General features: G+C 42.2%; 1 protein-coding gene across 4 annotated transcripts in view; it reads right to left on the bottom strand.

Annotated features, from left to right (window-relative positions):
- Window positions 1–5,910: 5,910 nt before the first annotated feature.
- Window positions 5,911–25,097, bottom strand: part of OPHN1 (oligophrenin 1) — a 731,745-nt gene continuing 712,558 nt past the window's right edge. For all 4 annotated transcript variants that reach the window (XM_059051488.2, XM_067023139.1, XM_067023140.1 and 1 more), the window contains exons 22-25: window positions 16,008–16,173; window positions 14,872–14,922; window positions 10,867–10,908; window positions 5,911–9,417 (exon numbers count right to left, since the gene is read on the bottom strand). In XM_059051488.2, coding sequence (XP_058907471.1) covers window positions 10,875–10,908; window positions 14,872–14,922; window positions 16,008–16,173 — 251 coding nt within the window. In that variant the 3' untranslated portion in view covers window positions 5,911–9,417; window positions 10,867–10,874. The remainder of the gene's footprint in view (window positions 9,418–10,866; window positions 10,909–14,871; window positions 14,923–16,007; window positions 16,174–25,097) is intronic.

Raw genomic sequence — 25,097 nt, 5'->3', positions numbered from 1 at the left:
TCTATGTAACTTTGCACAAGTAACAATCTTTCTGAATTTCAAGTCTTGATCTGTAAAATGGGACTAAATTGAGGTGGTTAAGAGGCTCAGATGAGACAATGTATATAAAACTTATGCAATGTGCCTGCCAGGTGGTAGTACTTTTTTTTTTTACCCAGTTACTACCCTAACTCTTACGCCAGGTCTACTGGGAAAGCTCAAGGATTCAGGTCTCTCCCACTTTATGCTTGACACACAATAGATGCTCAACAATTTTTATTTCCTTCCCTTGGTCCCAGGGGAACCCAAATTCCATTGTGGGGCTTGTTTCAACTTCCAAGGCCCTGAATTCTAGAAGCAAAAATTATGCAAAGGCTCTGGATATGATTCTTATAAATTGTTCACTTTTGGTCAGGGCTGAGTCCCTTTCCCCCTTGTCACAGTGGGACCAGTTTGGCTACTTAGCTGCCTATGTTTCTTTCCTAGAGCTCTTCAAATTCATTTAAAAGATATTTAGACCCATTTCCAAAGGTATTTTGTGATGTCTTATTCACTTCAGGGAAAGTAATGTGATTTCTTACTGGATATAAATATACCCTGGACAGCCAAGAGCCAAGGTTAATTTCTAGTTACATGTGAAATCAGCCAGCAGCAGAATAGTGCTTCTCTCCTATAACCCTTTCAGGACCTATGTACCCCCTCACCGAATTCCTTTGAGGAAACACAAAAAGCACTATTGTAATGACAGTAGGAGTGAAAAATGTAGGAGGAAGGGAGAGTAAGGGAGTGTGGGAAAGACAGATGCTTCCCAGAATAGTATAAAGGGTCCTCATGAGGGTGAAGGTACCTAAGCAACATCACCAGGAGCTTAACTGTCATAAGAGGAAGGATCCCCTATTCCTCAAGTCGTAGGAATGACTTCAGACCTTACTGTTGGAAACAGCACAGGGAAGAGTAGCTGGGTCTGGGTTATTGGCATGAAACTCCTGCATGAGAGACTAAGTATGAGGCGGACTGAGCCATGCATGAGGACACCTTCCATAGGGTGTTGGGGTTCAGGGTGGCTAGTTACAGGGCCAACGAACATGACAGTTTCCAGATAATCATGTCACTGTATTGAGGAATCCAAGAATCAGTTGGTAGATAGATAACATCTGGGAAGATTTTGAATGGCAGAGCATGATCCACTAGCCCTGAATGGATAGAGAAGATTCCATTCCTGGATAGTAACTGAGGCAGCCACCACTACTACTACTACTACTACTACTACTACTACTACTGGTTAATATCAATTGAGCACTTACTTATTAAGGGCCAACCATGGTTATTTGGGTGAAGTAACTTGCCTATGGTGATTGAGGCATGAATATGGATAACGGTGTTTGAGTTCTTTTCAGGGGGGTTAGAGGCCAGGTCTAGCAAAGGAGACATGGAGAACAGAGGAACTCAGCCTCTACTGAATCCCTATAGATATAAACCTCAGAAGGGAGACAGAATTCTGAGTCCTGCAGGATGGTAGCAGGGGTGGAGAAGAGGCGAGTGACAGTTCGGACTGAGCTTGTCCATGCCCCACCTACCTCACATCCTGATGGCTCTGGAAATTACAGTAGGATGGCACCTGCCAGCATCATGGTACCTAGATGAGAACAGCTGAGGAAGCAGAAATAAGAGGAATAAATCCAGGGCTGACAACACTAGTGGAAACTTAGTTCCCACAGGCTTGCCAAAGGCTGGGAAAGGTAAGGCATAGTAAAGGCCATTGCCTAGCCCTGTTCTCCAAACCCAGGAAAACCCTCTTTTGCAGCCTTAATTTTAGGCACTTTTTTTGGGATATGCTCAGGGCCTGGGTCTTCAAGAAATTGACTTCATAGAGGTTCAGAGGAAATGATACAACTTGAATGCAAACCAAAATAGGGAGGCCCGCCTTCTCTGCAGAGGGCATTCCTGGGGCTGACCCATGTTGACCCCACATACGTAGACTGACAGTCTCCTTTTCTTCCAGCCACTGAGAAAATGTTGGGCACCTTCACTTTGCACTCCATTGGCCCCATAAAACCCAGCAAGTCTCTAAATTTGAGTCCTTCAGAATGCTCAGCTGTGCTGACTTGGGTTATCAGAATGCCAGGACTCTGAGGGCAAGCTTAGAGGATCAAAGGTGCAAGGGACTTTAACTTGGCCTCTATCTCCCCTCTAGGAGAATTTTCCCAGTCTGATAGAAGCCACAGCAGATTAGTTTAGGAATTTGTCTGGGTATGAATCCTGAATTCACCATATCCTGGCTGTGGGAATGTGAGCAAATGATGTAACTATTCTGTGCCTGAATTTTCTTATCTGTAAAATGAGGCTAATACCAGTACTTACCTCATAGAAATATTAACTGGACAAATTCAGTAGACCCATGCAAAGCTCTTAGGCAAACATTTGGCATGTACTAGATGCTGTAAGTGTTAGCTCTTCTGGTCAGGTGATATGGGGAATACATGTCTTATCTTGGGCCTTTGGGAAAGCTACTTCTGCCCCCTCCTCATCTTAGGTAGAATGTTACTAGTTAAGGGACTGGTCACCAGCATTAATGTGCCATCTAGGAATACCATCAGCTTCCAAAGAGTCCCCCTTGCACTCCAGCTACCACGTTTTTGGTGTGCTGCCTAATTGTGTCTGTGTGTGTCTGAGAAATGGATGAAGTTGAACAACACGAATTTTTAACTTCCCATGTAGGTGGCATGTAAATGGTAATTTTTTTCTTCCCCAGGATTAAGTGGGGGACAACCATGTGTCTTTATGCTGAAAAGGGGTGCTTCTGTAGGGAGCTGCTCCGTGCCTGTTGTACGCAGCATTATGGTCCTCCAAGAAGATCCCATGTCCTAATCTCCAGGACTGTGATTACATGGCAAAAGAGATGTTGAAGATGTGATTAAGGTTACTATTGACTTTAAAATAGGGAGACTATCCTGGATTATCTGTGCAGGCCCAATGAAATCACCCCAATGAAAGGGCAAGATTTGAAGAGCAGAGGCAGAAGAGAAAGTTAGATACAGAAAAGGAAGCAAAAGTATTTAGCCTGAAGATAGAGGGGCCATATGTTGAAAAAATGGGGACCTCAGCCTTACAACAAGGAACTGATTTCTGCCAACAACCAGTGAGCTTGGAAGATGATCCTGAGCCCCAGATGACAACTATGTCCCTGACTGATATCTTGATTTTAGTTAAGTGAGACCCTAAGAAGAGAATCCAGCCACACTATGCCAAATTTCTGACCTATAGAAACTGTGAGAGAATAAATGGGGGTTGTTTTAAGCCTCTAAATTTGTAGTCATTTGTTACAGCAGCAATATAAAACTAATACAATGTTTGTGGGCCTCACTTTGTACATATCAAATGAGGGCAAAATACCTTGTCTTACCTACCTTATGGGTCTGTTATGAGAACAAAATGATGGACTTAAGTGTGATCTGCAGAGTTTCAAGTTATAAAACTGTTACAATATTCTCCAATAGGGAAAAAAATCGATCTGTTTTGAAACAATTGGATTGAAGCAATTAAGAGCTTAGAGCTCCTGACATTTCCCAGGAGAAATGCTGAGGGTCGGAGGGCTGATTCTCCTCTCCTGGAGAAATAGTGCAGCATAGTTGAAATCAGAAAACCTAGGTACAAGTCTATTTCTTATCTGTGTGACCTTGGGCAAATTATGTCATCTCTCTGAGCTTCAATAAATGTGGGTAATCATCCCTGCTCTGCCTAGGTGATATGGCTGTATGATGCTTAACTGAAGAAACGAGTGTGAACATGTAATGGAAAAAAAGTACTCAGATGGAAGGCCTATTCATCCTCCCTAGTGTGTGCCTTACTGCTGGAAGCAGATATCTTGATTCTGGTAAACTAGTCACCCAAAGAAAGTAGAGTTGAAAGACCCTTGCGGTGGTACTCTGAGCACCTGTTTTCTGCCATTGGCTCTGGTGTGTGACTTTAGCCAAGTCCCTTCTCCTCTCTGAGTCTGTTTCTTCATTTTAAAAGTTTAGATTATAGCCAGTTTCTTCAGCTAATGGGCATCAGAATCACCTGGAGAGATGGCAGATGGAGGATGTGCAAAAATTTTCTCTTTTTTACAAGTCTCTCCTACCCCAATAAACTATCCCCCCAAAGCCCAAATCAGAGGAATTTTATTAAAGTATGTGGGAGTTTCATGTAAAGTATGCCCTATTCAGGATATAGGAGTTGATTCCCAAGTATGTGCTTTGAAGCAGCTGGTTCTCAAAGGAGTCTGGATGCCTTGTTATACTTTAATTAAAATACCAGCCAATTTCAAACTGGTTAACTAGTCATCCTCCTCCCAGTTCCTTGCAATTCCCATTAATGTTGCTTTGTTATGACTGATATTTCCTCCCAGAATACTCCTTCTCGTGTGAACTAAAGATACTAATCTCTGGCCAGACAAAACCCGGTAGAATTGTCCGTTTTCATTACAATGTTGACTGTACTAAAAGCCATAGCTGAGAATAACTGAATGTCAAAGCTGTAAAGGCACTTTGGTTTAAAGACAGACAACTTGGGAGGGACTTGCTCAGGATTACAGAGAGGCAGTGACAGAGGTTAGTGTGGACTCCAAACGCTCCTGAAGGGAGCTCTTTCCAATGCTCCATGTTGCCTTTCTATTGCCTTTGATGCTCAGAGGTTTGAAAGTCAAGTAACTTTCCGTGTTATTTCCTAGGCTGGTTTCACTATTCTTTGAAGTAGAAAAAATTTATATGTCATCAAAGTATAATGCCATGTACAAAGCAATGTAAGAAGCAGGCAGCTATGGACACAATCTTTGTAAACACTTCCAACATACCAGATTGGCCTTATCTGCCATTTTTGGTCTTTGCCTCACAAAGGGGTCTCCTTCCTCAACCTGCTTTGTTGTCTTAAATGCCTTACAATCAGTGCTTCTCAGACTTTAATGTGCATGGCTATCTCCTGGAGATATTATTAAAATACAAATTCTGATTCCAGATGTCTGGGATGGGGCCCAGGAATCTGCATTTCTCATAAGCTCCCAGGTAATGCTGATTCTGAGGCTGTTTATAGACCACATGTGGAGTAGCAAGACTTGCAGATGTTGTTAGTCTCATTTCTAAACATCTTCTCCATTTACTGTCAACATTCCTTTACCACTGGAGGTAGTGTGGTGTATTAGAAACAGGAACGGCCCTGTAGCTTCTAGTCCTGGGTTTCTATCAATCCCTAACTGTGTGACATTGGGCAAATCATTTCTCATCTTCCTGAGTCTCAAGTTTCCTTATCTGTAGAATGGGGCTGTCACCTGTCACACAATGATGTTGTGAGGCCTGAGGGAATAACTGGGCATGGTGCAAAATAGACTGTAGATGGAGATGCCTAGGTACAAAAAGATTCTGGGCCTACATTTCCTTAGAATTGCAGAAGACAACATGAGCAGTGGATCATGCAAAATATGCTCAAAGATTGTTTGCATGACAAAACTGTAGATGGAGGCCTTTAATACTAGACAGTCTGCATACTTTATTAAAAGTCACATGAATGGACCCCAGGATTTAATTCTTTTTCTTCTGATGTTATATATGTATTTCACAAATGTGTCTTTCTAGCATCTATTAATGTCCTTGGTATCAAGTGATTATTTTCCCTATGAAAAGGAAGATTTTTCTTCATCAAAAAACATCTCTCCAAGGTATCTTGCTTTTCTCTGAAATTTTTAAATGCTTCTGAAGCTTTTTCTGGGCTTGTAATGTGTCAAGGCCATTTGTTTGTAGCCACATTAAAAATAGAATCATTGATCTACATTCTCTCAAAAACAATTTTTTCTAGTCACAGAAATACTTCTATTACTTTATTTGTTCTAGCTATTACAGAATTAAGGGACTTCTTGAAAAGGGAAGGATTCTTTCCCACAATTGTAACTTATTCTAGAAATACTCCACATGACACCACTTTATTACTCAATTTGGATGCTGAGTTTTGCCCCTCAGTGGCTGGGCAACACAGTCCATCATTTTTTAAATAAAAACTTCAATAATATTTATTATTCTAAATCATCTCTTAACTTTTGCTATCACTACAGAAAACCCTTAATAGGGATTTGATCCCAAGGCATCAGGTCCTGCAGAAGCACCAAGACCGTTTCTATTTCTCAAACCATGTGTGGATGTTGCCAGTCTCTTGGGGTGAAACTGCACATGCTAGAACCTTGGTGAAGTAACAGACGCATACAAGGACCTTTTTTTCTTTGAAAAACAGTTAAGCCAAGGATTTGACAACTACCAACTAAAAATAAATCCTTCATGTCACAAGGTAAAAGTAAATGATCTGTTTTAAGACATTATCAAATGGGAATTCTGAAGGTGAGGAAAAAACATAACTCAGAAATCTCTTTCAGCCCAGTTTTTATTCCCCTGTAAACTGGACCTTCACCCCCTCTTTCCCCTCAAATACTTGCCTTTTAATATTTTTTTAAGTAGGCCAGCTCCAGTAATATGGCCTTTATATGGCAAAGGGAAAACAACATGGGGTGCAGAGTCAGAGAGAGCTGGATTAGAATAACAATTCTGTTATTCACTTTCTGTGTGACCTTGAGCCAGTTAATTTTAGCCTGCTGGGTCATAAATCCTTTATCTGTAAAATGAGGAGGATAGCATCCACTTGCATGATTATTGTAGGGACTAAATGATATAATGTATATGAAGCATCTAGCATTTAGTAGGTGCTTAATAAATGTTATCACTGTCAGCTCAACATTTACAGTTCATCCATTGCCAGTTTCTCCTACCTGCTGGCCGAAGCATGCAGATAATTTCCTACAATTGACATGCTTCAATTATCACCCCCTTCCCATAGCCTCTTCTGAATGACTGACTATCCATCCATCAAGCCTAGGCCAAGCCAGTCTCATTCCATAGAAGCTTTTGCTCTTTAAATCAGAGAACAAAAGGGTAGGTGCTGAGGTTCATTCTTTGGGTATAGCCCAGGGCAGAGGTAGAGCCAGCCAGGCACTGCTCCTTGGCTTCCAGTCAGACTGGTGATCCCAACTCTTTAGGCCAGACTCTTGAACTGTGTCCCAGGAAACACATAGCAATCTCACAGCCACATTTCTGGGACACATATTCTACTGGAATTGTGGTGGCTTTCTCTGGTTCTCAATAATCTCTCAATATTTGTAGTGGTGACTGTGGAATTTCCCCCCAAGGAAACCAGAGTGAAGTCATGTCTCTAATATCTTCAAAGGCACTGAGGCCCCATTGGCCACTGCTTCTGTGGCTAAAACCTGCACACTTGCTTTGTTTAGTTAGTCATCTAATGGGACAGAGCAGAGAGGCCACAGCTCTGAGACTGCGGCTCAATGAGTACTTCCTGAGTGAGGCCAGTAGGCCTCACAGAGATTCCCTTTGAGGGTGAGCAGCAGGTAGAATGGTGCCCACTTGGCTTACTTTATCCTGGTTTCTTAGCAACTTGGCCTTTGAGACTGGGTAGAGCTGAGAGTTCAATATGGCCACCTGGGTACATCATCATTAAGAATGTTATCAAATTGCTACTGAATTACTTCCACAAAGGCTCTCAGTGTGTTTAGCTTACTTACTAACTCATCAATAAGCCATATTTAGAGTTCAATCTTGAAAGTAGCTATTGCCTTTCAGTAACACTGTTCCAAAGGCATCTCAGAGTTGGTTTGGGCATGGGTACATTCTCTTTCTCATCTCCCTCTCCCTTACCCTCTCTCTCGCCTCCTCTCTCCCCATGTCTATGCTTCTTTCTCAGTACTATAGTCAGTGCACTAGTGGGGCCTGGCTAGAAGAGTCCAATAGGAAAGTCTTTTCTCTCATACTGGACCACATTATAATTACACAGACCCTAAAGACAGGCTATCTTAAAGCCCACTCTAAAGCCAAGGCACCTGTGTGGAAACAAGTGATGACACTTTCTCCAGCAGCTTCTCTTCAACAAACAGGAATCAGAAATGTCTACTCGTCAGACTTCTGATTCACTACATTAACTGTGTTTTAATTACTTTCCAATGATTGAAATAGCAAATGAAGAAGACCAGGAGCTTATGTCTGGAAGTCACATTTGGTGGCAAATATATGTGGCTCAAGAAAGAGGGTAAAAGCCAGATCCTCAAAATGATGGCCATTAAAGTGACCAATCATAAGGCCCCTTGCTAGATAAGCATGGTGTAATGGAAAGAACCTCGTGTAGGTGCCGAGGGATGTGGTATCTTGTTTATACATGGCTGCTAACTTGCTCTGCCTCAGTTTCCCCAATGGTAAACTAAGGAGCTAGACTAAATAATTCTGAAAGGGCTTTCTAATCAAATATTTTATAGGTCATAAAAGAGTCTTTTATCTCAAAGGCTGTGGTTCTTAACCTTTATTGTGTCACAGGCCCAAATTGAAATTCACTAGAATGTTATGGACCATCTCCTCAGAAAAGGCACATTGAAAAGGCATACCATTTCAGAGGCTTTATGAAGTTCCTGAATCCATAGATATTGGGTTAAGAACTGTTTCTTTCAGGTGATAAAAGAACTTATCTGCAGAAGGCAGACATGAAGCAACAGTGACAACTGCCTGGCCTCAATCCATCTTAACAATTCTCCCCAGCATTTGACCCCAAAATGGAACTCTTGCAGAACAAACACAGTCTGCCCTTTTTAAAAGAACTGTCTTCAGCTTTTGTTTCTTTCTTGATTGCTTGGAAAGGAAGCTGTCAGGAGAAAACAGGAGGAAGAATAATTCAAACAGACATAGGCTTTGACATGTAAAACATGCTTTGTAGACTTGTCCTAAGCAGCTGTATGCAAAAGCAGGAAGGCCACCTTCCTGAGTCCACTTGGAGGGATTGTGGGGACATCACTCATTCTGTCTGGTCCCATAAGAGCAGACACATTCTTGGCAATATATTACAGAGCCAAAGCTCCAAACTGGCACCATGGTCCGTATCCTCAGTAAGAGACATATTAAGATTCTCGAAAGTTCAGCAAACATTCCTACTCCCCTACTTCCAAGGTAAGCAATAGCCCCAACTCAAGTAACTTCTGGTTCAGGGTAAGACTTCTGAGATCAATCTTTAGCCCCAAATCTTTCAGAGCTAGATGGCCTTTTGAGGAGGCAGGAAGTTCAGAGAAGAGTTGAAAACTGAGCTCCTCTCTTCGACTCAGATCGGTGGATAGCTTGGTTTCTGCAGTCTGGCTTGAGGGAGTTCAGCCATTCACAGTCTTATAGGAGCTCAAGATAGACCTTCTGAGGGAATTAAGACAGAATACAAAGGAGAAATAAACTTGTGTCTAGGACGTGTGTCCCTTATTTTATAGCATTCCAGAGCCTGAAGGTGCAGGGCCAGGAAAGATCTGCTCTTCAGCACACAAGGGTTTGAAGAAGACTCTTCTAGAACCTGCAAAGCATCCCCTGAGGCCAAGGCTTTTAAAACCTGAAAGGGAAAGAAGAGAGTAAGGAATTATCTAGGACTAGTTAAACACTTAACAGCCACTGAGCAATAGGTCCTCTCTTGGTAGGTAGCTAATCTTCTGAGCAATAGCAGCTGGGTAGAAAAAGGCCCTTATAACTCAGATCCCATGAAACTGTCCTAATACGGTGCTAAAATCAGGGCTGGAAACTGTATGCCTTAAGCCTGAACTCTAATTCCCAAAAAGTCTACAGGAGATACAGATGCCTGATACATCTGAGATTACCCACCTTGCTGAATGGCCACTGCCTTTATGGCCCTACAATAACTCCAAACTTCCTTTTACTGGGACTTCACCTTCATGAGAGCTGATAAGAAAAAGCTTATCTACCCATAGACCTCTGAGGACTGGCAGCGATATGAATAAAAGGAAGGCTGAGGAGTACATGGAAAGCTCTGCTCCAAATACCTGGATCTGATTTATGTGTGTATTGGTTCATGTCATGCCAGCAATCTGATTGTCAATCAGAACTCTTAGTAGAGAAAGAAATTTCCATGATCTCCATGGTTCTGGTGATCTTAGTAAGTTACTTATTCCCTCTGAACTTCAGTTCCTTTATTTGTTGAGTAAAAATACATATTAACTTCCCTATTTCTGGCATTTGATATGGACTAAATGATACAATGGACATGAAAATGCTTTGCATTAGACAAATATAAAGAACTAAGGATGAAGGTTCAAGGGGGTAAGACTAAAATTGTGATTTGATCTGAAGGAATGAAGTTCCCCTACAAATACTAAGGTAGACTCTTGGGACCTGCTATAATATCAAATGAGAGGTTACTGATATTCTTATAGACCCAAAGGATGTCGGAGTTAAAAGGTTCCAAACATTTCATCTTACATATTGGGAAACTGAGGCCCAGAGAAGGAAATGTAATTGCTCAAAATGTCACAATTTAGGATTCCTAATGATCTTGATTCAAAGGCAATTTGTAAAACTATACTGTAGTTTGGCTGAGCAAGAAAGAAAGGAAACTTAAAAACACAGAGAGGGCTTCCCTGGTGGCGCAGTGGTTGAGTCCGCCTGCTGATGCAGGAGACACGGGTTCGTGCCCCGGTCCGGGAAGATTCCACATGCCGTGGAGCGGCTGGGCCCGTGAGCCATGGCCGCTGAGCCTGTGCGTCCGGAGCCTGTGCTCCGCAACGGGAGAGGCCACAACAGTGAGAGGCCCACGTACCACAAAAATTAAAAAAACAACAACAACAACAACAAAAAAAAAAAACACAGAGAACCTCAGAATTAAAAGGCAGTAAGTTTAAGGGTCATGTAATTACAGGGTAGTGAACTGAGGCATGGAGGTGAATTCCCACCCTCTGGACCTATGTGGCTCCAGTCCTCAAAAACTCAGATCTCATAAAGAAGGTATATGTGTAACAAGGTTTTGTAATCAGGGATGGATACTACATACCTGAGGCCTCAACTCTCATCTCCAGGAAGTCTGCCTTGAGAACTGTGGGTAAAGGAGGAAAGACATTTCACTAAGACTCTAGAAATCAGAACTGGAAAGGAAAGCAAGTGGATGGGTAACCCTTCCAGAATGGTGGCAATTAGGACATTTGAAAAACGAGGAAGTGATTCCATCCAGATGTTTCAAAACATCTCACTCCATGCTTATAGGTTGGGCTACCTCTCTGCCAGATTTAGAGAGCCCAGTATCCCAGACACAAAGACATCTTTCAGGTGCCAGCACAATCCTTCGAGTGCCATACTATGGGAGGCAAGGGAAGACCAGAGAAATTGGCCCAAGACCAAAGACTACATTCTGTGATTATCTCCAATGGAAAAAGGGCAAAGAGGGAAGGCAAGTGCCTTTTGAAACATGAATCTTTCTTTGCCTTGAAGACCAAACCAGCCTCTTGATGTGCTTAGATCGGTCCTAAAGTAGCCTTGTCTTGGGATGGTTGGAGGCAAGAGACAATCCTGGAGAATCAAGCTCCATATAATTTGGCCAGAAAATCCCAGACAACATCTTGTCCCAGGGCTATATCCTGAGCATTGTTTTCCTCTTCTCTCTTAAGTCTATTTATACCTACTCCCTGAGTGATCTTATCTCCATCCATGATTTCAATCCCCATCAAATACTGAGACCCCCCCCAAAGGTTACTATTCACATTGTAGTATATGTGAATGCTCCTATAAATTTGTACAGTGGCTGTACTTAACAGTTCTACCTCTAAACCTATGTAGATCCAGCCCCAATTACTAGTCTAAGTTGCAGTTACCCACTGGACATCTCTATCTGGATGTCCCACAGAGTCTTCATACACACTGTGTCCAAAATTGAGCAGAGAAACTTTCCCACAAAACCTGTTCCTCCATGATTAATTATTGCTACCATCTATCTAACTGCCCAAGTTAGACTTTTTTCCTCTCTTAATCTTTCTCCAATGCTCCATGTTTGAAAAGTCAGCAAGGTCTTACTGAGTCTACCTCAAATCTGTCCTTTCATTCCATTCCTATTGACAATGCCATACATCAGGACCTCATCAACTCTTGCCAGGGTGATTAGCCTCCTAACTGGTCTCCCTGCCTCCAGGTTTTACTCTCCTAACTATCTTCTTCATTACCAGCAGAATGTGTGTGTGTGTGTGTGCTTTAAAATAACTCAGGCAGCTTAGAATATGCATTGTCATGCTGAAAAGTTTTCCATGACACACCATGGACTACAGAATAAAGACCAAACTGCTTAGTATGTCATATAAGGCCGTTACAATCTGGCCCAAATCCATCTTCTTGGCCTCAACTCTAGCTAAGCTTCCTCTTCTCACCCCCACATTCTAGCCAAAGTGGAACACTATTCACTTTGTGAACCTGCCTTGCATAAGCTATTCTGCCTTACTGAAATGTCTTCCCCTCCCTTCTCTTCTTGATGAGCCACATCTCATTTTCTTTTGAGTTTTAATTTTTTTTAATTGTACTGTAAAAGGGAGATGAATGAGAAGAGAGGTCATTCAAATGTCAGGTTACATAGAGTCAGGTGTACAAACTGGAAGCAAAAAGGGGCAGAGAAAAGGTTAAACAGATCATTTTCATTAGAGATGAGATAGGATTGACTGTGGCTAGTCTAAGAATCTTGACCAGTAGCCAGCATGTAGGTGCACTGATGCAAGTGGTGGTTACAAAATTGGGGCCTAGACAGAAGGGATACTTTCCTTATGTGGATGCTGAGTGGGAGGAACCTGTGGGTACCTTGGAAGGTGGCTTATTACATATTGGAGGACTGGTGTACCCACCTTGGTCTTACCCACAATCCTGTCAAGATGGAATCTGGGGATAAGGAACAGGATTAAATTTAGGTTCCAGAGGCCTGGACATAGGATTGGTCAGGTTGTCCTCCAGCCTGAAGTACCTGCTTTGACCACAGTGCCCTATGTTGCAGTTGGTCCAAGACTTCCCTGAGCACTAAATGACAAAGCCCAGGCAGTTGTTACCAATCTTTCCACACTTTCAACACCAGGTTGGCTATAGTTTCCCTATTAAAAGCCAGGCTGCCTTAAAGATTCTGTTGGACTTTGTTCATGCCTAGTACGTATCCCTCTCAATGCCTTGGTTCCCTGTCCAAAGCTACAGATCAATCCCTCACATTTTCAGGGTATGCTACCCATCTTTCAAGCCCCATCTCAGATATCACTTCCTCTAAAAAGCTTTCCTTTAGATATGCCCAGTTAATTCTAGTTTACTTCATTATATTTCCCTGGTATTTATTTCTCATATGGCTTATCCTAGGGAGGTTGGAAGGACCACGAGGAAGTAGGAAGTAGTCCTGCTCATAGGCAGATACTCTATTAAGAATATAAAGTATTCTCTCTCTTTCTGTTTTTCTTTTCCCCCCTCAAGGCTATCTGATTAAGCCTGCTTTAAAAATGTCCTAGGTGGGGCTTCCCTGGTGGCGCAGTGGTTGAGAATCCGCCTGCCGATACAGGGAACACGGGTTCGTGCCCCAGTCCGGGAAGATCCCACATGCAGCGGAGCGGCTGGGCCCGTGAGCCATGGCCGCTGAGCCTGCGCGTCCGGAGCCTGTGCTCCGCAATGGGAGAGGCCACAACAGTGAGAGGCCCGCATATCACAAAAAAAAAAAAAAAAAAAAATGTCCTAGGTGAAAACTTCATCTTCATTCTATCAGTAAGAGAAATCTGGGGCTTTGACCTCACTTTCATTTGTTATGGTAGAATAAATGGTAAATTATTGTCTAAGGAGAATTTGGCCTAGTCTAGAGTTCCCTGTGGCTGACTGCCAAGCAGAACTAGGGTGACCTGCTGTTCAGAATCATGTCCTGGTGAGTCGGGTCCCACAGTTTTAACTAGGTGATGTCAAACCTATCCCAGCTCCAGTGCTGGTAAAGGCACATTGTTCTGTTTTTAACTGAATACCTGGAAGAGTTACACTCCTGCCACCCATCAGGAAGCACAACTTTGAACTCTTTGAGAAGCAACATTGAATAAACTCACAGAAGAGTGCCTGAAGGCTAAGCAATCATTTCTCCAGGTGTTTTAGTCCAAAGGGTCCCAAATGATAGGCCTTGGAAAGCCTGTACCAGCACTTGAGGAATTATAAAAACAAATTAACTGGAAGAAAGAAATAAAGGAAGGAATTTAAAAAACCCAGACTCCCAGGCCCTACTCCTGGAGATTCTGTTTTAGTGGGTCTAGAGCAGAAGGCAGGATTCTGTGTTCATTTTATTTTCCCTCAAAATTTTCCAGGTGATTTATATGTTCAGCCAGTTCGAAAACAACCACCTAAGTCTAATGTTTACCTCTGAAATGAGGGCTACGCTTATTCTAAGGCTGTTTATGTTAGAATATTGCTTTCTATATATTCCTATCAGCTGCCCTTTTAGAATATAATAGGGTCTAAATAAGTAAACTAACAAAAAAATTAGACCTACATTGAGCATAAAGTTTTTGCAATACCACTTGGCATGTGAGTACTCTATGTGTGTGTGTGAGAGAGAGAGAGAGAGGAGAAAGAGAGAAAGAGGTGGAAAGACAGAGTCAGAGAGGCAGAGACAACAGATACAGAGATAGACAAAGAAAGAGAGACATGGAGGGAGACAGAAAAAGAGTCAAAGAGATAGGGAAACAGACAAAGAAACAGAGATATAAGTAGAAAAACACAAGGAGAGACATAAAGAGACTGAGAATTACAGAGACAGAGAACGAAACAGTGTGAGAGACAAATGGACAAGAGTGACAAAGGCAGAGAGACACACAGTTATAGAAACAAAGACAGAGACACAGGGTAAAAGACAGGGAGACAGAGAGACAGTGTTGGGGGAGAGAAAGGAACAGACAGAGAGAAAGAGACAGAGCTACAGAGAAACAGAAAACTAGAATGTTAAGAGAGCAAATGACATGCTCATGATATATTTATTAAAAAGTGATTTGGTTTCATTTCTGTCACCTACATCTCTTACCTTCCTGTTTTCCGGGAAGCTATTTCAAAGAACCTGGTCCTGGAAGCCACCCTGCAAAGAGAAGCCAACCAAGTCCCATAAGTTGCTCTGGAATATGTGTGGGAACCAATGGCCAATGGAAAGGAAAAGAAAATATGAACCAGATAGGCCACCAATGCCAGGCTCTGCCTTAGCTTGCAAAGGATCTGGGTCTGAGGAAAAACCCAAGTATCAGAATGTGAAATGGTTCAGAGACCATAGGCACCCCCAAGGCTATGGCTGATACCCTTTGCTTCCCCTTGATTCAGAATGGTCTAAGTATGTTGCCCATTCAGACTACTCGGGAGAAATAAGTGAAACAAGTTCTTGGTTTCAGAGTATAATTTTTGGCATTTTGTAAATACACCTTAGCTAACTAGTCCAAATGGTAGAGGCTCTGTTTTTCTTATTTCTTCAATTTTACAATTATGGAAAACAAGAAACACAAGAAAAAGCAACACTAGGAGGCAGGATACTGAGAGGGGTCCCAGGCACTGGCTGAGGAGAGGCCAGCCAGGCTAGTTTTGTGGCCAAGAAAAGCTGGTCCCTGAGAGTTGCTGTGGCCCCACCTTAGCTGTTCTATCCCTGATTCCTTGGCTTACAGGCCAGACTCAGGAAGGCCTGTTGGATATTATTAGCTCTGCTACTACCCTGTAAGAGGCTCTCTGGAGAATCTAAGTCATTTTGGAAGATTTTAAAAATCATACCCTCTCTTAAAAAAAAAAGCCTCAAAGCACACGTAAATTGACCAAATCTGTTCATTAAATTACTTTTAAAAACAGTAGTAGTAAGAAGAAAAAAAATTTCCAGAGGCAAAGAAGCATGAAAGCAGATGGTAGTCTTATCATCCTAGAGAGATCAGGGCGACTAAGAAAAATGGGTCTCCTATCGGGTACTAAGATTTAAACACCTCAGCTTTAGGAAGAATCTCCCAGCTTTAAGTGTTGAGTAGAACACTCTGAACAGAGCTTGTCTGCAACAGTCCCCTACACTATGAAGTGAATGATACCCTACAGTTGTGCATTGTACACCCTTCACAACCATAATGGTGATCCTGAAAGCATTCTTAGTGGTCTAAGGTGGGCTTTAGGTCAAGGTTGAAAAACAACCCTACTTACACAGATGATGGGATTTCCCCTGCATTGCCAGTCACTATATCTGGCTTTGGTTCTGGTTTCTGGGTAGGAGTTGCCCGGCAGGGAGGATCTGGAGGCCTCACTGGGGGTCGGATGATGGTTGGCTTTTCTCCTGGGGGCCGCACTATACTGAAACTGTCAGAGTCTCCTGGAAAAGAGAACAACAAGAACTTGGACAGTGAGCCAAATGGAACACTACTCCTCAGCAGGTACCCAATATTGCAGCTATCTTGGCCACCTCTTTTGGTCCCCATTTCTTTTTGGTAACTAACAACTCTGGATTAAAAAAATATATTCTTCCAGCAGCTGTCCCTTCACAAAGTCTATGTCTGAACTTCAGCTCTGGAGCTTCATATTTGTGTGACCTAGGGTATGTCACATCAATTTGCTCAGTCTCAGTTTTCTCAACCATATAATCAAGACTAATAATATATTATCTTACAGAGACATTAAGAGGATTTACTTAGGTAGTAATATGTTTAGTACTGTGACTGACACATAGCAGCGCTTAGTCAATGTTTGATGATAAATTTGTTACATTCATCGTCACCAAAAATGAGTCTGTTTTCACTTAAGCCTTGACTACTGTGGCAGTCTCGGAACTCACCTTTTTGCCTCTACGTCTCTAGTTTCTAGGTCACTCACTACAAAATAAATACACATAATTTTTAAATAAAATGATTCTGGCAGGAATATGGTGAAACATATGCATGCACACATTGCTGGTGACACTGTACACTTGGCTTATTCTAACTAGATAGCCATCAAGAATTCTGGAACAGAGTCTCATCCACCACAAGGCTGACAGCAGAAGCAAGAAGATCTACAGTCCTGCAGCCTGTGGAACAAAAACCACATTCACAGAAAGATAGACAAGATGAAAAGGCAGAGGGCTATATACCAGATGAACAAACAAGATAAAACCCCAGAAAAACAGCTAAAAGAAGTGGAGATAGGCAACCTTCCAGAAAAAGAATTCAGAATAATGATAGTGAAGATGATCCAGGACCTCCAAAAAAGAATGGAGGAAAAGATAGAGAAGATGCAAGAAATGTTTAACAAAGACCTAGAAGAATTAAAGAACAAAGAAACAGAGATGAACAATACAATAACTGAAATTAAAACTACAATAGAAGGAATCAATACCAGAATAACTGAGACAGAAGAACGGATAAGTGACATGGAAGATAGAATGGAGGGATTCACTGCTGCAGAACAGACTAAAGAAAAAAGAATGAAAAGAAATGAAGACAGCCTATCAGATCTCTGGGACAACATTAAATGCAACAACATTCGCATTATAAGGGTTCCAGAAGCAGAAGAGAGAGAGAAAGGACCAGAGAAAATATTTGAAGAGATTATAGTCGAAAACTTCCCTAACATGGGAAAGGAAATAGCCACCCAAGTCCAGGAAGTACAGCAAGTCCCATACAGGATAAATCCAAGGAGAAACACGCCAAGAAACTGTAATCAAATAGGCAAAAATTAAAGACAAAGAAAAATTACTGAAAGCAGCAAAGGAAAAATGAAAAATAACATACAAGGGAACTCCCATAAGGTTAACAGCAGATTTCTCAGCAGAAACTCTACAAGCCAGAAGGGAGTGGCATGATATACTTAAAGTGATGAAAGGGAAAAACCTACAACCAAGATTGCTCTACCCGGCAAGGATCTCATTCAGATTCAATGGAGAAATCAAAAGCTTTACAGACAAGCAAAAGCTAAGAGAATTCAGCACCACCAAACCAGCTCTACAACAAATGCTAAAGGAATTTCTCTAAGTGGGAAACACAAGGGAAGAAAAGAACCTACAAAAACAAACCCAGGGGGAGCGAGAAGATGGCGGAAGAGTAAGACGTGGGGATCACTCTTCCTCCTCACAGATACATCAGAAATACATCTACACGTGGAACTTCTCCTATAGAACACCCACCGAACGCTGGCAGAAGACCTCAGACCTCAGACCTCAGGCAAGAAACCCCCCCACGTACCTGGGTAGGGCAAAAGAAAAAAGAATAAACAGAGACAAAAGAATAGGGACGGGACCTGCACCAGTGGGAGGGAGCCGAGAGGGAGGAAAGGTTCCCACACACTAGAAGCCCCTTCGCGGGCGGAGACTGCGGGTGGCGGAGGGGGAAGCTTCAGAGCCGCGGAGGAGACCGCAGCCAACAGAGTGCGGAGGGCAAAGCGGAGAGATTCCCGCACGGAGGATCGGTGCCGATCAGCACTCACCAGCCCGAGAGGCTTGTCTGCTCACCCGCCGCGGCGGGCGGGGCTGGGAACTGAGCCTCAGGCGGATCCCAGGGAAAGGTCTGGAGTTGGCAGAGCGAAAACAGCCTGAAGGGGTTAGCGCACCACGGCGGGCCGGGAAGGAGTTCAGGAGAAGTCTGGAGCTGCCGAAGAGGCAAGAGACCTTTTCTTCCCTCTTTACCTCCTGCTGTGCGAGGAGAGGGGTTTAAGCGCGCCCCTTAAAGGAGCTCCAGAAACGGGCGCGGAGCTGCCGAAGAGACAAGAGACTTTTTCTTGCCCCTTCGCTTCCTGGGGCGCGAGGAAAGGGAATTAAGGGCACCACATAAAGGAGCTCCAGAAACGGGCGCGAGCTGCGGCTGTTGGCACGGACAACAGAGACGGGTGTGGGACGCTAGGGTTGCTACTGCCTCCACCAAGAGGCCTGTGTGCGAGCACAGGTCACTCTCCACACCGCCCCTCCCGGGAGCCTGTGCAGCCCGTCACTGCCGGGGTCCCGGGATCCTGGGACAGCTTCCCCGGGAAAACGCGCGGCGTGCCTTGGGCCGGTGCAGCGTCACGCCGGTCTCTGCTGCCGCAGACTCGCCCCACATCCGTGCCCCCCCACCCACCCGCCTGAGTGAGCCAGAGACCATGAATCAGCTGCTCCATTAACTCTGCTCCTTTGACCCCGCCCTCTCTGAGCGAAGGGCAGACGCCCTCGGAAGACCTGTGTGCAGAGGCGGGGCCAGGTCCAGGGCTGAGCCCCAGGAGCTGTGCGAACAAAGAGAGGGGGAGGTCCCTCCCAGCAGCCTCAGAAACAGCGGGTTAAAGCTCCACAGTCAGCTTGAAGTGCCCTGCATCTGTGGAAAACCTGAATAGACAGCGAAATATCCCAGGTTGAGGAAGTGGGCTTTGGGAGCAAGATATACTATTATTTTCCCCTTTTTTCTTTTTGTGAGTGTGTATGTGGGCGCTGCTGTGTGAGATTTTGTCTGTGTAGCTTTGTTTTCACCATTTGTCCTGGGGTTAGACCGACCATTATTTTTTTTGGTTTTTTTTTTTTCTTTAATAGAAATTTTTCTTCTTAATAATTATTTTGTTATTTTAATAACTGTATTTTACCCAACTTTATTTTGTCTTCTCCCCTTTCTTTCTTCCTTTCTTCCCTCCTTTTTTTCCTATTTCCCTCCTTCCTTCCTTCCTCCCTTCCTTCCTTTATTCCCTCCTTCCTTCCTCCCTTCCTTTCTTCCTCCCTCCCTTCCTTCCTTTATTCCCTCCTTCCTTCCTCCCTTCCTTCCTTTATTCCCTCCTTCCTTCCTCCCTTCCTTTCTTCCTCCATCCCTTCCTTTCTTCCTCCCTCCCTTCCTTTCTTTATTTCCTCCTGCCTTCCTCCCTTCCTTTCTTCCTCCCTCCCTTCCTTTCTTTATTCCCTCCTTCCTTCCTCCCATCCTTTCTTCCTCCCTCCCTGCCTTTCTTCCTCCCTCTCTTCCTTTCTTCCTCCCTCCCTTCCTTTCTTTATTCCCTCCTTCCTTCCTCCCTTCCTTTCTTCCTCCCTCCCTTCCTTTCTTTATTCCCTCCTTCCTTCCTCCCTTCCTTTCTTCCTCCCTCCTTTCCTTTTATTCCATCCTTCCTTCCTCCCTTACTTTCTTCCTCCCTCGTTCCTTTCTTTATTCCCTCCTTCCTTCTTCCCTTCCTTTCTTCCTTCCTTCCCTCCCTTCCTCCTTACTTCCTTCCTTTCTTGACTTTCTACTTTTTTCTCCCTTTTGTTTTGAGCCGTGTGGATTAAAGGCTCTTGGCACTCCAGCCAGGTGTCAAAGCTGTGTCTCTGAGGTGGGAGAACTAACCTCAGGACACTGGTCCACAAGAGACCTCTCAGCTCCACGTAATATCAACCGGCGAAAATCTCCCAGAGATCCTCCATCTCAACACCAAGACCCAGATTCACTCAAGGACCAGCAACGAACAGTGCTGGACACCCTATACCCAACAAAGAGCGAGACAGGTCTACAGCCCCATCCATTAGCAGAGAGGCTGCCTAGAATCACAGTAAGGCTACCGACACCCCCATACACGCCCCCAGACGTGGACCTACCCAACAGGGAGAAGGGATACAGCCTCATCCACCAGAACAGGGGGACTGGTCCCCCCAACCAGGAAACCTGCTCAACCCACTGAACCAACCTCAGCCACTGGGGACAGCCACCAAAAATAGATAGAAATACGAACCTGCAGCCTGCAAAATGGAGACCCCAAACACAGTAAGATAAGCAAAATGAGAAGACAGAAAAACACACAGCAGATGAAGGAACAAGATAAAAACACACCAGACCTAACAGATGAAGAGGTAATCGCCAATCTACCTGAAAGAGAATTTAGAATAATCATGGTGAAGATGATGCAAAATCTTGGAAATAGAATAGACAAATTGCAAGAAACAGTTAACAAGTACCTAGAAGAAATAAAGAGGAAGCAAGTAACGATGAGCAACACAATAAATGAAATGAAAAATACTCTAGACGGGATCAGTAGCAGAATAACTGAGGCAGAAGGACGGATAAGTGACCTGGAAGATAAAATAGTGGAAATAACTACTGCAGAGCAGAAGAAAGAAAAAAAGGATGAAAAGAACTGAGGACAGTCTCAGAGACCTCTGGGACAACATTAAACACACCAACATTCGAATCATAGGGGTCCCAGAAGAAGAAGAGAAAAAGAAAGGGACTGAGAAAATATTTGAAGAGATTATAGTGGAAAACTTCCCTAATATAGGAAAGGAAATAGTCAACCAAGTCCAGGAAGCACAGAGAGTCCCATACAGGATAAAGCCAAGGACAAACACGCCGAGACACATAATAATCAAACTGTCAAAAATTAAATACAAAGAAAACATATTAAAAGCAGCAAGGGAAAAAAAAAATAACACACAAGGGAATCCCCATAAGGCTAATATCTGATCTTTTAGCAGAAACTCTACAAGCCAGAAGGGAGTGGCAGGACATATTTAAAGTGATGAAGGAAAAAAAACCTACAACCAAGATTACTCTACCCAGCAAGGATCTCATTCAGATTTGATGGAGAAATTAAAACCTTTAAAGACAAGCAAAAGCTGAGAGAGTTCAGCACCACCAAACCAGCTTTACAACAAATGCTAAAGGAACTTCTCTAAGCAAGAAACATAACAGAAGGAAAAGACCTACAAGAACAACCTGAAACAATTAAGTAAATGGTAATAGGAACGCACTTATCAATAATTACCTTAAATGTAAATGGATTAAATGCTCCCACCAAAAGACACAGACTGGCTGAATGGATACAAAAACAGGACCCATATATATGCTGTCTACAAGAGACCCACTTCAGACCTAGGGCCACTTACAGGCTGAAAGTGAGGGGATGGAAAAAGATATTCCATGCAAATGGAAATCAGAAGAAAGCTGGAGTAGCAATTCTCATATCAGACAAAATAGACTTTAAAATAAAAACTATTACAAGAGACAAAGAAGGACACTATATAATGATCAAGGGATTGATCCATGAAGAAGATATAAGAATTGTAAATATTTATGCACCCAACATAGGCGCACCTCAAAACATAAGGCAAATACTAACAGCCATAAAAGGGGAAATAGACAGTAACACAATCATAGTAGGGGACTTTAACACCCCACTGTCACCAATGGACAGATCATCCAAAATGAAAATAAATAAGGAAACACAAGCTTTAAATGATACATTATACAAGATGGATGTACGTGATATTTATAGGACATTCCATCCAAAAACAACAGAATACACATTTTTCTCAAGTGCCCATGGAACATTCTCCAGGATAGATCATATCTTGGGTCACAAATCTAGCCTTGGCAAATTTAAGAAAATTGAAATTGTATCAAGTATCTTTTCTGACCACAATGCTATGAGACTAGATATCAATTACAGGAAAAGATCTGTAAAAAATACAAGCACATGGAGGCTAAACAATACACTACTTAATAACGAAGTGATCACTGAAGAAATCAAAGAGGAAATCAAAAAGTACTTAGAAACAAATGACAATGGAGACACGACGACCCAAAACCTATGGGATACAGCAAAAGCAGTTCTAAGAGGGAAGTTTATAGCAATACAATCATACCTTAAGAAACAGGAAGCATCTCGAATAAACAACTTAACTTTGCACCTAAAGCAATTAGAGAAGGAAGAACAAAAAAACCCCAAATTTAGCAGAAGGAAAGAAATCATAAAGATCAGATCAGAAATAAATGAAAAAGAAATGAAGGAAACAATAGGAAAGATCAATAAAAGTAAAAGCTGGTTCTTCGAGAAGATAAATAAAATTGATAAACCATTAGCCAGACTCATCAAGAAAAAAAGGGAGAAGACTCAAATCAATAGAATTAGAAATGAAAAAGGAGATGTAACAACTGACTCTGCAGAAATACAAAAGATTATTAGAGATTACTACAAGCAACTCTATGCCAATAAAATGGACAACCTGGAAGAAATGGACAAATTCTTAGAAATGCACAACCTGCCAAGACTGAACCAGGAAGAAATAGAAAACATGAACAGACCAATCACAAGCACTGAAATTGAAACTGTGATTAAAAATCTTCCAACAAACAAAAGCCCAGGACCAGATGGCTTCACAGGCAAATTCTATCAAACATTTAGAGAAGAGGTAACACCTATCCTTCTCAAACTCTTCCAAAAGATAGCAGAGGTAGGAACACTCCCAAACTCAATTCTACGAGGCCACCATCACCCTGATACCAAAACCAGACAAAGACGTCACAAAGAAACAAAACTATAGGCCAATATCACTGATGAACATAGATGCAAAAATCCTCAACAAAATACTAGCAAACAGAATCCAACAGCACATTAAAAGGATCATACACCATGATCAAGTGGGGTTTATTCCAGGAATGCAAGGATTCTTCAATATATGCAAATCAATCAACGTGATACACCATATCAACAAACTGAAGGAGCAAAACCATATGATCATCTCAATAGATGCAGAGAAAGCTTTTGACAAAATTCAACACCCATTTATGATAAAAACCCTGCAGAAAGTAGGCATAGAGGGAACTTTCCTCAATATAATAAAGGCAATATATGACAAACCCACAGCCAGCATTGTTCTCAATGGTGAAAAACTGAAACCATTTCCACTAAGATCAGGAACAAGACATGGTTGCCCACTCTCACCACTCTTATTCAACCTAGTTTTGGAAGTTCTAGCCACAGCAATCAGAGAAAATAAAGAAATAAAAGGAATCCAAATAGGAAAAGAAGAAGTAAAGCTGTCACTGTTTGCAGATGACATGATACTATACATAGAGAATACTAAGGATGCTACCAGAAAACTACTAGAACTAATCAATGAATTTGGTAAAGTAGCAGGATACAAAGTTAATGCACAGAAATCTCTGGCATTCTTATACACTAATGATGAAAAATCTGAGAATGAAATTAAGAAAACACTCCCATTTACCATTGCAACACAAAGAATAAAATATCTAGGAATAAACCTACCTAAGGAGACAAAGGACTTGTATGCAGAAAACTATAAGACACTGATGAAAGAAATTAAAGATGATACAAATAGGTGGAGAAATATACCATGTTCTTAGATTGGAAGAATCAACATAGTGAAAATGACTGTATTACACAAAGCAATATACAGATTCAATGCAATCCCTATCAAATTACCACTGGCATTTTTTACAGAAGTAGAAAAAAGAATTTCACAATTTGTATGAAAACACAAAAGACCCCGAATAGCCAAAGCAATCTTGAGAACGAAAAATGGAGCTGGAGGAATCAGGCTCCCTGACTTCAGACTATACTACAAGGCCACAGTAATCAAGACAGTATGGTACTGGAACAAAAACAGAAATATAGATCAATGGAACGGGATAGAAAGCCCAGAGATAAACCCACACACATATGGTCACCTTATCTTTGATAAAGGAGGCAAGAATATACATTGGTGAAAAGACAGCCTCTTCAGTAAGTGGTGCTGTGAAAACTGGACAGCTACCTGTAGAAGTATGAAATTAGAACACTCCCTAACACCATACACAAAAATAAACTCAAAATGGGTTAAAGACCTAAATGTAAGGCCAGACACTATCAAACTCTTAGAGGAAAACATAGGCAGAACACTCTATGACATCAATCACCGCAAGATCCTTTTTGACCCATCTCCTAGAGAAATGGAAATAAAAACAAAAATAAATAAATGGGATACAATGAAACTTAAAAGCTTTTGCACAGCAAAGGATACCCTAAACAAGACCAAAAGACAACCCTCAGAATGGGAGAAAATATTTGCAAATGAAGCAACTGACAAAGGATTAATATCCAAAATTTATAAGCAACTCATGCAGCTCAATAACAAAAAAACAAAGAGCCCAATCCAAAAATGGGCAGAAGAATTAAATAGACATTTCTCCAAAGAAGATATACAGATAGCCAACAAACACATGAAAGAATGCTCAACATCATTAATCATTAGAGAAATGCAAATCAAAACTACAATGAGATATCATCTCACACCGGCCAGATTGGCCATCATCAAAAACTCTAGAAACAATAAATGCTGGACAGGGTGTGGAGAAAAGGGAACCCTCTTGCATTGCTGGTGGGAATGTAAAATGTTACAGCCACTATGGAGAACAGTATTGAGGTTCCTTAAAAAACTACAAATAGAACTACCATATGACCCAGCAATCCCACTACTGGGCATATACCCTGAGAAAACCATAATCCAAAAAGAGTCATGTACCAAAATGTTTATTGCAGCTCTATTTACGATAGCCAGGACATGGAAGC

The sequence above is a fragment of the Kogia breviceps genome, chromosome X (genome assembly GCF_026419965.1).
Source record: "Kogia breviceps isolate mKogBre1 chromosome X, mKogBre1 haplotype 1, whole genome shotgun sequence".
Lineage (NCBI taxonomy): Eukaryota > Metazoa > Chordata > Mammalia > Artiodactyla > Physeteridae > Kogia > Kogia breviceps.
The sequence above is the reverse complement of the archived record's forward strand: the minus strand, read 5'-3'. Positions and strand labels throughout refer to the sequence as shown.